This window comes from Chiloscyllium plagiosum, chromosome 38 (assembly GCF_004010195.1).
Source record: "Chiloscyllium plagiosum isolate BGI_BamShark_2017 chromosome 38, ASM401019v2, whole genome shotgun sequence".
NCBI classification, from domain to species: domain Eukaryota; kingdom Metazoa; phylum Chordata; class Chondrichthyes; order Orectolobiformes; family Hemiscylliidae; genus Chiloscyllium; species Chiloscyllium plagiosum.
In genome coordinates, this window is record NC_057747.1 from 14238535 (window position 1) to 14253636 (window position 15102).

At 37.1% G+C, this 15102-nt stretch overlaps 1 protein-coding gene across 7 annotated transcripts in view; it reads right to left on the reverse strand.

The window, feature by feature from the left end:
• LOC122541855 (adenosine kinase-like) overlaps window positions 1-15102 on the reverse strand; it is a 265612-nt gene that overhangs the window by 222099 nt on the left and 28411 nt on the right. For 4 of the 7 annotated variants that reach the window (XM_043678926.1, XM_043678923.1, XM_043678928.1 and 1 more), the window contains exon 2: window positions 6362-6436. In XM_043678926.1, coding sequence (XP_043534861.1) covers window positions 6362-6436 — 75 coding nt within the window. Of the gene's footprint in view, window positions 1-6361; window positions 6437-8395; window positions 8582-11888; window positions 12023-15102 lie in introns of those variants that run through there. The other 3 variants (XM_043678929.1, XM_043678925.1, XM_043678927.1) reach the window with 2 other exon arrangements.

The following is a 15102-nucleotide window of genomic DNA, read 5'->3' on the forward strand; positions in this document are numbered from 1 at the left end:
GCTATTATGTAACACCAAGCAGCACTAGCCTAACAAGTTGCCTGCACTGTCTTCATTGAGTACAGGTTAATCGTGTGTTTTTCTCCTTCCCCAAATCCACCAGTTAAGAGTAGAGGAAAAAGCATACATAGAACAAGAATCTATATGTTGCCCAGAATGTTATCTTAAAAGTGATATCTTGAGGAGGACAGAGAACATCATATCTTCAGGCAGATGAAAACTGGGCAGACGTTAGTTTCCCTCGGCTCACATGCTTCATTCCTGATGAAGAGCTCCTGACCGAAACATTGATTCTCCTACTCCTCGGATGCTGCTTGACCTGCTATGCTTTTCCTGCAGTACACAAACGACTTTTATCTCCAGCAGCTGCAGTCTTCACTTTCTCCCAGAAATTCATTAAGTTCTATTACCAGCGGGTTATGGGAAGGAAGCACTGCAGGTAGCACATGAATTACCAGTAGGTTGAAATTTGAGAGCAAGAAAAATTCAAGCTAAAGTACAAAAACACATATTGGCCTGCATTGCAGAAGGATGTGGTTGTATTTTGCTGGCTATGTTATACATTTCAGGTAATTGGAAAACCTCAGGTAGTGATAAAACAACACCCTTAACACTCATTCCTGCATTTGAGGAACTTGTTACATGAGTCTTAGTTGATTGCATAGGATCTGTACCTAAAACTAGATCAGTATTTGTTGATGATAATGGATGAGTCTGCTAGATTTCCAGAGGCAGTACATTGCACAGTATCATGGCTAAAAGGATTGTAGAGGGGTTACTCAACTGTTGTTGATAGACTACCCACAGAAATACAGTTGGATCAAGGATCAAATTTTACAAAGTTATTCAAGGACGTTATGAAATTCAGGGAAGCTTAGAAATAAAGCCATTCAAATCCACTGCATACAATCCAGAATTGTAGGCAGCATTAGAGCAGTAGCATTAAACTTTAAAGACCACATTGAGGGCCTATATTCAAGACAATGTAGAGGACTGAAGCAAAGGAATTCCATTTACATTTTTTGGAATTAAGGATGCACCTAATTAATCAACTAAACTCAGTCTATTTGAACAAATATTTGGGCATGAGGTGACAGAATCACTGAAATTAGTCAGTCAGAATTCAGAGACCACATATTTGGACTGTGTCAACTTTTAGGGAACGATTAAAAAGAGTGGAGGAGTTGGCAAAACAGCATTAAAACGGAGCATAGCATGTGATGAAACAGTAGCAGACAAGGGATAAAAATTAATGTTCATGGAGTGTTAGTGTAACTTACAGTGGTAAGTGAAGGAGATTGAGCATGGTGTACTATTTTATAAGAAAGTCAGATAGAAAGACATCTCACACAGTCATGTGAATATGCTCAAAAGGTATTTTGATACGAAAGGTAAGCAGAAGGAGAAAGTGTTTCAGGTTATAACACCAGGTGAAAAACCAAGGGGAGATAATTCTAAATTGGACATTGCTCAAATTCAATTTGACAGTGAGCAAGTTCTCAAAAATTGGGATAAATTGTTAGACAACATAATCAAACGGAGTTGCAGCAAATGGAGCTCATCTATCGTAATAGTGCCAAAACCAGATGATACCTAATAATTATGTATGGACTACCGCAAAGTCAATTCAGTTACAAAAGCAGATTTATATCCTCTTCTACATTTGGAAGACTGTACTGAGAAGGTGGGACAAGCAACTTAGATTTCAAAGTAAGACACACTCAAAAGATAGTAGCAGGTATCTTTATCTGAAAGAGTGAAGAAAGTTTTGTGACAACAAATAGACTACACCGGTTTAAAGTCATGCCAAATGCACCATCTAGATTTCAAAGATTAATTATTAAAGTCATTCCATAATTACACAATTGCGCAGTGTACATGGATGATCTGGTGACTTTTAGCCTCACATGGAAGGGCCATTTGGAGCATCTATTGTAACTGTTCAATAGACTTCATGAAGTGGGTGATAAATCTGTTAAAGAGTTCACTCACAAAAGCCAAAGTAACGTTCCTGGGTCATTTCATGAAGATTGACAAATGGCCTCCCCAGGATGTGAAAACAAAAACATTACTGGGGAGTTTCCCATACCGCTGGAAAAATGGAAGTGCAATGATGACTGGGAATGTGTTTTTTTATAAATTGGAATGTGTTTTTTTATAAATTGGAACATAAGAGCTTTTGAGATACAAAATATTAAAAATTTGTCTATTTACAGGTGGAAAGATTCCACTGAAATCAAGCATGCAACTTTTACTCCACTCGGCCCTGAGAAAAGCAAAGAGAAAATTCTTCTACCTTGCAAGTGAATTTGTGCCTCAAACAAAGCAGGTGGAACAAATAACCAAGATTCTAAAGCTATACAGTACTAGAGATTTCTGGTAGCATCAGGCTACTTTTTGTCACCTTTCTTTCTTATTTTTAAACTTTCAGCTACACGCTGCAGCATCAATTTTAACTCTGAAGGCCAACAAAGGGGAAATGAAATTAATTAAACCAGTGTCACAAAAATTGGATCAAGTGCATTTGCACAATAGTACAACTGAAGGATGGTGAACGTTTTGAGACCTCTTAAAATATTAAATGTCAAATCAAATCTTACAAAAGAAGATTGTCAAATACAAAGTGAACTAGTCACCTGTCATTATTCAAGTTGGTTATTTTTTGCTACTCAGAGGATAAGCTTGATGAAGCCTCTGATTTGAAAAGCCCACCTATAGAACAAAACAATGTTTTTACACTCTATAACTGGTTTTGAAAAGATATACAGAACAAAGGAGAACACAGAACTTTGAAATATCTGTTTCTGGTTAGCACCTCTTTGAACTCTCAATTCATCAGTAGTACATTATTTTAATCAATTCCCAACTTTATTGCAAACAATGGATCCAAAACTTCGAGCAAAAAGAACCTTACAAATTGAAGTAGAAATATTCAAAAAATTTTGTTCACAGTTTTATTTGCTTCATTCAAAATCTTGCGTAATTACACAATCAACAAGGAGGGAGATTTGATTCAGCATTCTTCATTCAGAAATAACCAAATTCCATGAAGAGAACCAAACCCATTTTTAAATGAGTACTGAGTTTCTGCCTCAACATAGAAATTAATACATTACATGAATTACAATCTGAATAATTTTCTAACATCTACTTTAAATTTGTCCTTTATCATCTCAAATCCATGGAGGCTTTTCCTAATTCAGCAATTTATTTCAAACAAATGTATCAAATTTGTTAGACATACATTTTCATAACTTAGTGGCATTAAACTTGGCACAAGTCAATAAGTGCATTTCACATCTGTACTGACATCAATTTTTTTTTAGAAGAAATCAGAATTAAAAAGTTATCTTTGGTAACTATTAGTTCTCAATGTTTTATTCAGAAGATGGCTGAATAAAAAATAAGTCATGCTAAAAATGCTCAAAGATCAAAATAAGGTGAGGAAATCACTGAAAAACAATGACTTCAGCTACATAAATTTTCTCGTTCCCTAGCAGCATCCTATTTATTCCAGGCCAACTGACCTGTAAAGAAAATGCACAAACAGCAAAACATTGCCAATCTAAATCATTATCTTGTAGTTCAGTTCTCAGAATGCATCGTTTGATGCAAGCTACCCCATTTTGCAGTCAAACCTTAGTTCCCAGCCTCAAAGGTATTAGGCAAAGTGCATTTGCACAACATCATACTCTAAAGAACGGTGAGTGTACTGGGACCTCCTAAATCTGTCAAATCAAAATTTACAAGAGAAAACAGAAGTCAAATACAACATGTAAATTAGTCACATATTACTCTGAAAAAATATTAATCTCAATGTGATGTTTGAGAGAGACCAAAAAGATAGCAGCAGGACTATTCTGCCACAACTATACTTCAAATAATACTGATGTGGGCACTGTCTTTAAGAGGAGCTAACAAACTGAGGCCTGATTAGGTAAAACGTAGATTTCGTATCTCTTGTTAAAGATGGGATCTCTTATTATGAATACCCAGAATTCGTAAGCTTTCTTGCATGACAATTGTCAGAAAAAAAAAAAACCAGAATTGGGTGGGGGCTGCAGGAAGTTGGTGGATTGTGGGTGGAGACAATAGAGAAAACAAAATTTCAAAATACATACAAGAGGGTAACAGAGTAAGAAAATTAGACAAAAACATGCTGAAGAAAACATGTAAGGAGAGAGAGAGATGGAAAGAGGAGTAGTGGAAGAAAAGCAGAATAAAACAAAAAGAAATGCAAGAAAGATATTGCAAGTTAGGTTCTAGAATCTTGCTCAATGTGACACTTTCCAATTTAATTTGCCTCCCTTTAAAAGTATTTGACATCCATGAGTTTAAAAACCACGAAAAGCAAAGCAGTGCTCCAAACCAAAAATAGAATTCTATCTTATGCTTCCCAAACAACATTTTAGCACAAGGCAGCTCACCACAAGGAAATGAGTAAAGATTTCCATGGTCAACCATTCCAAACCATGTAACCAGTTGTTAATTATGATTAAAATTATTTTACAGAAAAGCTATCATTTAAATATGTTAGTTACACGTTTTTTTGAAAATACTATTGGATCAAGGCACTTACTTCCCTTGATTTTGGGGTTTATGCTCGAACAAATAATACACATTTCTAGGTATACAAAATGACTTTTCTTGTTTATTTAATTTTTCTGACTTGCATCATAACTGCTGATTTCCAAAGTACTAATGTTCCCTTAAATAAACAGAAAATTAAACTTGAACACAGATGCTTCACACAATGTATAGTGCTTATAATTTCATTTCAGTAAAAGCAACAAAAATACAAATATTACCACTGCTTTCTTGATATTTGTAGCCATTTTTACTTTTAAAACAAGACACAGAAATTAAGACCAAAGGAAAGGGAACTGGCTTCAAGTGTGCAAATATTTTGTGTTTACACTGCATAAGGAGTCAAATCCTATATTAAAATATTCTATTGCAACATTTTGTTTCAGCCTTTTTACCTTTTTTGAAGTGGAAACAGAACCTATCCATCTGACTTCTGAATTCAGGAGGGCTTTCCTTGACTAGAATGCAAATTGCACATTGACATTTAAGGTCATAAACTTTATTCAATCAAGCATGTAAATTTTAGTGTTCAAATTTTACTCAATATTAGCACAAGCTACAGTTTTTTGGTAATGTTAATTTTCCTGCTGAATTCTGATCCCAAAATCCAGATTTTGTCTTTGCCTTGATTTTAACATTTTCAGCAGGTTTTGAGAAGATTCGTAGCTCAGGTTATGGTTCTGGATGTAAGTTTGCTCCCTGAAGTTGAAGGTTCATTTTCAGATGTTTTGTCACCATATTAGATAACATCAGCAAGCCTCCAGTGAAGCACTGATGTTATTGACCCACCTTCTATTTTTGTTCCAACTGGAACTCCATCAACAAACACAGACTTGGACCCCATTTACCACCCGCTCAGAAAAAGACCAGGAACTGACATCACTACAGGAAATTACATCACCAACCCAAGGAACGCTAAACACATAAATAGAAGATGGGTCAATAACACCAGTGCTTCACAGGAGGCTCGCTGATGTTCCCTAGTATGGTGATGAAATGTCTGAAAATGAACCTTCCAGCTAAGTGAGCAAACTTACACTCAGAACATCATTTCATTTCAAGAGTCAGACCAAACTTAGTCAATGCTCCATTTTCCCTTTACTGGCTTCTTGCATCAGTCAGGAAATAATTTAAATGGATATACCATAGGAGACGTGGTAGTGGCGTTGTCATTGGATTACTAATAGTCTTTTGGTAGTTTGTGGACTTGAAATTCAATTGTTAAATATGGAACTGATAGCTAGCCTCTTTAATGGTGACTGTGTTGCAAAGGAAAACAAATACTGGTTCAAACACCTTTCAAAAAGGGAACTCTGCTGTCCTTTAATCAGTTTGGCCTACATGACTCCAGATCCACAGAAATGTGATGGACTTTTATCTGGCTAAAAAGCCACATAGTTCAAGGGAAATTAGAGTTGGCAACAAATGCTGGCCTTGCCAACAAATGTCCACATTCAAGAAAGAAATAAATAATTTGCATGAAATGTTGTTTCTTATAGATATGATGTTTACCTACATAATATAAAAGGATATTAACTGAAGTGGAGATATTTTCAGTTCATGGGGAGAGTCTGTCTATATATTCAAAATAAATAGCTTTAATCGTACTAAAAAAAAGATTGTAAATTATTTTCTCAATAACCACACATATTCTAGATTCTATTGTGCATATGGTTCAAAAATCCAACTAATAGTAGCACAAATCATGATTTTGCCACAATCTACAAATGCTATGGTTGACTCAAAATATGACCAAAGTAGATTATAAACTTACTTGTCAAGGAAATCCTTGTCCACTACTGCGCAAATGTCAAGGAGGGGGTTTCCCATCCCAAACAGTGCATTTTGTCTGAAAAAGCAAGCACAAATGGCATAGTGAGCTCTTTTCCGGAACTCAAGAGAGGCAATTGTATCTTTCCAAAATTCCGAACTGAAAGCTATGACAGGTGCTAGGTTTCTTCGTCAAAAGATTTAACATACATATTAGAAATTTTTTTCCATTAGCAATAGGCAGGGAGAACTGACTTCGAAAATGAAGAACAATTAATTACTTTTATTTGCTTTATGATAATTCTTAATATCATTTTATTTCTACAATGTAAGATAATCACATGAAATTCTATCTGTTAACAATTGGCATTCCACTAATATGGTCAGCTTAACTGTCAGTTCTGAGACAGTTATTAAAAAAAAAACGTATAATAACAGCACCATTTCAATTAATGGGGCTGGAATTGCACTATAACCAATATACACTTGAAAACTTAGTGCTTTTGAAACAGCATCCCCAATTCGTCAATCGCTTTATAGCAAGTTTATGTAAACAAAATGTGCGTTATCGCAGAACGAACTGTATACAATTTCCACCTTAATTGTTTGGTATGTTTTATCTTACTTAGATCATTTGATGGAGAGACAGAACACAAAAATATGATTACTTGACTTTTACATGAAGAAACCAGACCAGGAATAGGCTTACGCAAAATTAACCAAAGCTGAAACAAGCGAATCTAGCAATAAATTTCATACAATCGTTTCATTTGGAGCAACATTGAATAAAGATGAATACTATTTCCTCCAAATTGGTTTGACATTTTCTTCTGGTCCTATTGGCTTATCTACATCCTCTTTCTGAAAAAGCAAAGACACTGTACAAGTAATCCAGAACCCCAGCTTCATGCTCTGTGGACAAGGTGTTTGAATCCCACCATGGCAAATGGTAAAATTTGAATTCAAGAATCTGGAAAAAAAAACAACCCTAATGGTGACTGCGTACTACCACCGATTACCATAAAAGCCCATCTGAATCACTAATGTCTGAGGTCAGGAGATGAGCCTTCCTTCACTGATCTGGCCAACATGCATCCTATAGCAATGTGGTGGATTCTGAACTGCCTCCAGACAATTCGAGATACGCGATGAATGCTGACCCAATCAGCTAAGCCCACCTCCAATGAATGGATAAAAGAAAAACAACTTCACACAAAATCCTTGGATTATTAATGAAAATATTACATTAAAAAGTGACTGCTATGAAGTCAATTTCTTACTAAAGCAGTAGTTTTCTTCAATAAACTGTGCCAAATAAATCCTGACTCATGACATTTTTGTTTTTAAAGCATGTTATGGAACTTGCAGATCACAGTAAAAAGGAAGATAAATTTAGCAGGCAAACTGTAAACATTTCATTTTAAAATTAGGTCACTGCCATTTTTAAAGCAATAGTACAGGCAAATGTTCTAACAAACATTCAACACCCAAAATACGTAGATATGTAGTCATCACAATCTAATAAGCAGATACATTTAATACAGTATTAAGTCAGAAAAGATTTCAAGAAACTGGGCGTTGGTGAGTTCAGTTCTGAAGGGTCACAGGATCACAAACATGAATTCTGCTTTCTCTTCGGATGCTGACAAACTTGAACTGATCTAGCAATTTCTATTTTTGTGATTGCTTTCAAGCATCTGCACTTTGGGTTTTTTTTTCAGTTGATTGAACGGCTGGCTTGCAATGCAAAGTGATACTAATAACATGGGTTTAATGTCCACACCCACTGAGGTTACAATGTACGACTCTCTTTCTGAACCTCTACATTCACCTGCAAGGTGACCCTCGGATTAAACTACCTCTAATTATACAACAGCCCTAGGATCTGGTTAGACAATATCACATTTTCCTTGATACAATTATATTTGCAACTCTAGAATACATATCCCAATTAGTGTATCTTGAGTAAATTAGATATCACAAGCAAAGAAATGACAAAATAAACAGCATTTTCACATTAAGAACTTGATTTTCCTACCTATGTGGCAGTTTTGTATGATCAACTTGGCTGAGTTAGTTGGACCTTAAGTCTAAGTGCAGTCACCTGCATTTCTTGTATTTATTCTAGTATGGGATGTGATCATCACTGCCAAGGCCAGCATTTGTTCCAGTATATTCGAAGTGCCATTCAATAAGGTGGTGTCATTTGGATGACTCAGACTAGCTACACAAGGAGAAATAATCTCCATGAATAATGTGCTCACAAGAAAGTTTGCTAACAATACAATCAATTTTGATTCCAAAAATTGTATCAAAGATGGAATAAAACTTAGACTATTATCCTTTGAGGCTGAAACAAGGCCAACCATGATCTATGAAACAAGTCAGATGTGCGATAGGAGAATCACTATTTGCCTTGACTATTGGAACTCCAAAGGAAAAACAGAATTGAATAAAGGAGACAGGAGATCAAGAGATTAAAGGGGAAAGTGAGAGAGACAGAATAAGATAAAAGGCAAGGTGCAGACAGAAGAAACAAAGACAAAAATGAAAACAGACGAGACCGAGTGAGAGGAGTGAGAGGAGTGAGAGGAGTGAGAGGAGTGAGAGGAGCGAGACGAGAAGAACTAAAAAGATAGATACCACACAAGTGAACAGCTTCCCACTTTCCACCCAACAATAACTTAAGCTTAAACAGAAATTAGCTGCCTGTATTGAAAGATTTGGTCATAAACATGATTTGGGATTATGGTTTGACTTAAATCACATGATTAAGATCTTTGCTTTCTTTTTAATTTACAGGCACCCTGTGCATTTTTTTTAAACCATGGAAAGATATAATAAACTTGTTAAACTGTTTATTCACAGGATTCCTGTGCATTAAATGAGTCTGTGCACCAGTTAGCAGATTAGGTGCTGAGCGGTATGATGTTCGATTCACACCTTTCGACTAAAATTTTGTCAGTAAACTTTGGAACAATGAGCCCTCAGTATAAATAAGTTGGCATCTGATGTTTTGTCAGGAAGTAGTTCATTTCTGGGAATCTTGTTCACAATAATTTATCAGGAGATAGTGAATTATCAAGAACAGTATGTACAGCTACAGACCTAGAAAGATCTAGGGTTTGCACTGACAATTTATGGAATATGACAAGAAAAAAATGTTACTTTCACAATCAGATGAAAACTGAGACAATTATGTTTATTCATCTGTACGACTACAGCTTACACAGAATCTGTTAAATCAGCTTCAAACAGAATAGAAAGTTAGGTTGGAAACCATACTTGGTTTCAAAGTTAAATTCACTTCAAGTGTCTTAATATTCATAATGTCCTGTTCTTGGATCAACTCAGTCATGGGCCTACATTAGCTCACCAGTAGATGTATGCAAATCATCTAGAATGTCGAGCTCTGCATGGCACTTGGCAACTGACCAAAATAATGAATGGAATCAAGAGCTATGTTGGAATTTGTGAAGCAAATGAAATAACCCATCCTCCATGGTACAATACCATCAGATCGTTGGTCCCATTGTTTTTGAGCGAAGCACCGTCGAGAATTTGACATTCAGAAAAAAAACATTAATTAGCATTACTATCTAGCATTATCATGGACATTTGTTGGCACAGATATAGTATGTCATGAGTGGTCTGTTAAATCAAATTAGAATGGAAGGGAGTTGAACCAGTTTCCTCAATAATCCCCTAACTGCAGGTTTAGTTCAATATCCGGAAGCACAATTTCATTTTTGTACTCCAAAAGATTAAAACAAAATTGTTTTCATAGTCTATATTCATAAACTAACTCTTAGCCAAATCATAAATTTTTTTAACCGTCACTTACTGTTAGACATTAAACACAGAGGAATCACTGCTTGCAATAAGCCCCACATCAGGTATTGTTCAAAAATGTAAAGGCACGGAATAATTTAAATGCAATATTCCACTGTGCAATTTATGCAAATAATTCAAGCCTTGTTTTAACAGAACAATACATCACCTTCCAATTTTAAAAGGACACCATTTTCATTTGTATTATTCTGTATGGATTATTTTGGTTGACTGGAAGTGTGTTTGTTTCTGTTTCTTTGAAAAAAAAATCATCTATCCCAATGGAAATGCAATAAGATGCCCTGTCTTTAAAATAAAATCTTAAAATTCATTGTCATCCAAATCTATTTTTTTTTAAAAAAAGAGTCCACTCTTGAAATGTTCCCTCTATAAAAAAAACTGAACTACAACGGGTTATCATTCAGATTGATAACGTGATATTTCTGGCTTTTTTTTCCTGACAGATTCAGAATTTACGTCATATAGCTCCTGAATGAATTTGTCTATTTGCCTCTTGTGATGTTCGGGTGTTATCTAGAAGATGTGGAGTTGAATTACTAAAATATAGCCAACAACCAACTGCCTCACACACTGGCTATGAGGTCACTCCACAAGCTAAATTCCTACTTTCAGAACCATCGTAGATATACTCGAGTGTTTGTTTAGCAACCGTTTCTTTAGAGAGAATAATAAACAAATTATCAAATTAAATTGATGCTGCATTTCCACCCATTGCTGTCCCGTATTTCTGTAACTTAAAATTGAGAACGCTTTAAAATCGTAGAATATAGCAAAGCTTAATTTTGATTAACATGCTGTTACTTCAAACCGCGCACTCTTCAGCAATAAGCCCATGAGAACTTTGAAAAGACGCTGACTGGGTACCCCACAAACCAAAGGCGACAGCAGAAAGGTTGGGGTTTTAAACTTCGGTACTCATAAAATAAGTGCTTTAAAAAGCACATGCTAAACGTGGTGTAACTTCCCGCGGAGTGAGAACGGAAGACATGCTGCTTGAGCATAAGTAAAACAAATATAAGATAAAGATCAAACAATTTAACTTCTCCAATGTAGAATTATTCTTATCCGAGCAAATTTTGACATTGGGGTCCTGTTTAAGTAATTGAGGTAAAGAGGAACATAATTAATATGTAAAAATAATTTTTGTTTCCAAGTGCTTAAGTATAATGATTTCAGCGTCAAAAGGAGATGCTCTGGACAGCGAAATACTACAGAATGTGAACATGCTATTTCCCCATTGGAAGGATCATTTAAAGTCATGAATTTGTAGAGCGCACAGCGAAACACAGCCCCTTTCGCCACATGTAGAAAGGTACCCCAAGGGGGGTGGGGTGACACATGCTACATCTTAAATGACTTTTATCATGGTCTGTCGCTGTCAGTATGCAATGGGATCGTTCCTCTGTGCAACAGGTGTTTCAAGACATGCATCTCGAAAATGTTGACTCGATTCTGCGCATAAAATAACCCGACTATGGTTGCTGCAATATTGAATAAGTGCAAGACTCCTACTTGCGATCCTTTCACCTACTTATTGCATTCACAGCACTGACAGCGGCTACAACTGAAAACCGTCTTAAGGGGTAAAAAGGCCACAAGACTTGAAAAAAAATGTTAAAGAAATATAGCATCGATCAAAGATACACTAAGTGATCCGTTTACAGTAGGTGATTATTTACCTCAAACATGTCATGGTTCTTTAGGTTGCTGGATGTGGTACAGAAACAGCTTTTGAATGAACAAATACACCTCGCCGCCAGTTTGAGATTCAAGCTCGTGCCTCTCCGCAAACTGACATCCGTGAAATGTATCAAACTAACCTGGAACCGGAAACCCCGCCCCCACCGTTGCCCATTCATTCGCAACATCCATTCACAACGTCGCAAGCTCTTTGAAGCGTCTGATTGACGGGTTTTCTGTCCAATCACCCCACCCCTTTGAAACATTTTCCACTTGAGTTCTTCACGTCAGTAATTCTGGGTTGTTTGCAGCCTTTTTAAAACAAACAAGCTTCTTTGCCAGCATGATCGAATTAACGATGCTTCACTTTCACAACACGGAAAGCATCCAGATGTCAGGCTCATTAACATTAATATCAACTTCTTCAGTTATGTCACAATAAGCTGTTCTTGGCCTCTAAAACCGATTAAATGCGAGACCTTGTATAATTTGCACACAAGTGGGCAGATTTGCAAATGATAGGGAAAAACACCACGCTATTTGGAAAGATGGTTCGAATTTAGAACACGTGTATCAACTAGACTTTTCTTTTTAGCAAAATAAACCAAAAAAATCAATAAACCTTCATAGACTTCGATTTGTCAGTGCTCCAACTTCCGTCTGACGCAAAAAGTAGTATCTATAAAGGACCACGAGAATGAAAATATTCTTTAGAATTTTGTGTAAATATTTATGCATTAAAAAGTAAAATTTTAACCACCTAAACATGCCGAAATTCTCTACTTTCTTCTACCACAGAAACATTTTGAAGACAACTACTTTTGCTCCTCTAAAACGTTTTCCTTTATAATAAACAAAGAACAAAATTCTGTCGCACAGTCCTTGGAAGCTCATGGCTGATCAGATTGTAATCTCAATTCTGCATTCCTGCACATCCCCAATAATTTCATCGTCTTGATAATCAAAACTTTACCTGCCACCATTGCCTTTGGAGGAAGGGAATTTGAACTTTCAAAAGTTGATTCGGGGAAGATGTTCGCAGGTAAAGGGACGGCTGGAAAATGGGAAGCTTTCAGAAATGAAATAACAAGAGTCCAGAGACAGTAAGGAAAGGCTGGTAGGTACAGTGAATGCTAGTTGACTTGGGCGGCATGGTGGCTCAGTAGTTAGCACTGCTGCCTCACAGAGACCCGGGTTCAATTCCCATTTCAGGCAACTGGTTAGCACTGCTGCCTCACAGCGCCAGAGACCCAGGTTCAATTCCCGCCTCAGGCGACTGTGTGGAGTTTGCACGTTCTCCCCGTGTCTGCGTGGGTTTCCTCCGGGTGCTCCGGTTTCCTCCCACAGTCACAAAGATGTGCAGGTCAGGTGAATTGGCCATGCTAAATTGCCCGTAGTGTTAGGTAAGGGGTAAATGTAGGGGTATGGGTGGGTGGCGCTTCGGCGGGGCGGTGTGGACTTGTTGGGCCGAAGGGCCTGTTTCCACACTGTATGTAATCTAATCTAAAACTGTGTGTGGAGTTTGCACATTCTCCCAGTGTCTGCGTGGGTTTCCTCCAGGTACTCCGGTTTCCTCCCACAATCCAAAGATGTGCAGGTTAGGTGAATTGGCCATATTAAAATGCCCATAGTGTTAGGTACATTAGTCAGGGGAAAATGTAGGGGAATAGGTCTGGGCGGGTTGCTCTTTGGAGGGTCGGGCTTGTTGGGCCAAAGGGCCTGTTTCCATACTGTAGGAAATCTAATCTAATCTAAAGAAATCGAGTGTTTATTTAAGATAAAGAAGGAAGCATATGTCAGGTATAGACAGGATAGATCAAGGGAATGTGGCACCTTATCAAATGCTTTCTGGAAATCCAACTACAATACATCCACTGGTTCCCCTTTATTCATAATCACTACTACTTCAAATAAACTAAACTTCCATAATGTTTTTCATCAGTATTCACACTGGAAAAAGACAATATTAATCAAGGAGAATATTGAAATACAGACAACTAGGTTAGATAGGATTGAGGTTCACAAGGAGGTGGTGTTAGCAATTCTGCAAAGTGTGAAAATACACAATTCCCCTGGGCTGGATGGGATTTATCCTAGGTTTCTCTGGGAGGCAGGGAGGAGATTGCAGAGCCTTTGGCTTTGATCTTGACGTCAACATTGTTGACAGGAATAGTGCTGGAAAACTGGAGGATAGCAGATGACATCCCCTTTTCAAGGAGAGTAGAGACAAACTTGGTAATTATAGACCAGTGATCCTTACTTCGGTTGTGGGTAAAGTTTGTAAGAGATAGGCTTTATTATCATCTACAAAGGAATAAGTTGATTAGGGATAGTCACCACAGTTTTGTGAAGGGTAGTTCATGCCTCACAAACCTTAGAGTTCTTTGAGAAGGTGACCAAACAGGTGGATGAGGGTAAAGTGGTTGATGTGGTGCATATGGATTTCAGTAAGGCATTTGAACGGTTTGGAGAAGAAATTGGCTAGCTGAAAGAAGACAGAAGATCGTGGTTGATAGGTAATGTTCATCTTGGAGTTCAGTTACTAGCGGTGTACCTCAAGGATGTGTTTTGGGGCCACTGCTGTTTGTCATTTTTATAAAAGACCTGAATGAGAGCATAGAAGAATGGGTTAGTAAATTTGTGGATGACACAAAGGTCAGTAAACTTGTGAATAATGCCAAAATATGTTGTAGATTACAAAAGAACATAGATAAGCTGCACAGCTGGGCTGAGAGGTGGCAAATAGAATTTAATGCGGAAAAGTGTGAAGTGATTCACTTTGGTAGGAGTAACAGAAATGCAGTACTGTACTGGCTGAATGGGAAGATTCTTGGCAGTGTAGATGAACAGAGATCTCAGTGTCCATGTACATAGATCCCTGAAAGTTGCCACCCAGGTTGATAGTGTTGTTGAGAAGGCATATAGTGTGTTAGCTTTTATTGGTCGAGGGATTGGGTTTTGGAGCCATTAGGTTATGCTGCAGTTGTACAAAACTCTGGTGTGGCTGAGTTTTGGCACATTGCAAACAGTTCTGGTCACCACGTTATAGGAAGGAAGTGGAAGCTTTAGAAAAGGTTCAGAGGAAATTTACTAGGATGTTGCCTGGTATGGAGATAAGTCTGATGGACTTGAGGCTGTTTTCTTTAGAGAGAAGGAGGTTGAGAGGTGACTTAATTGAGATATACAAGATAATTAGAAGGTTAGATAGGATAG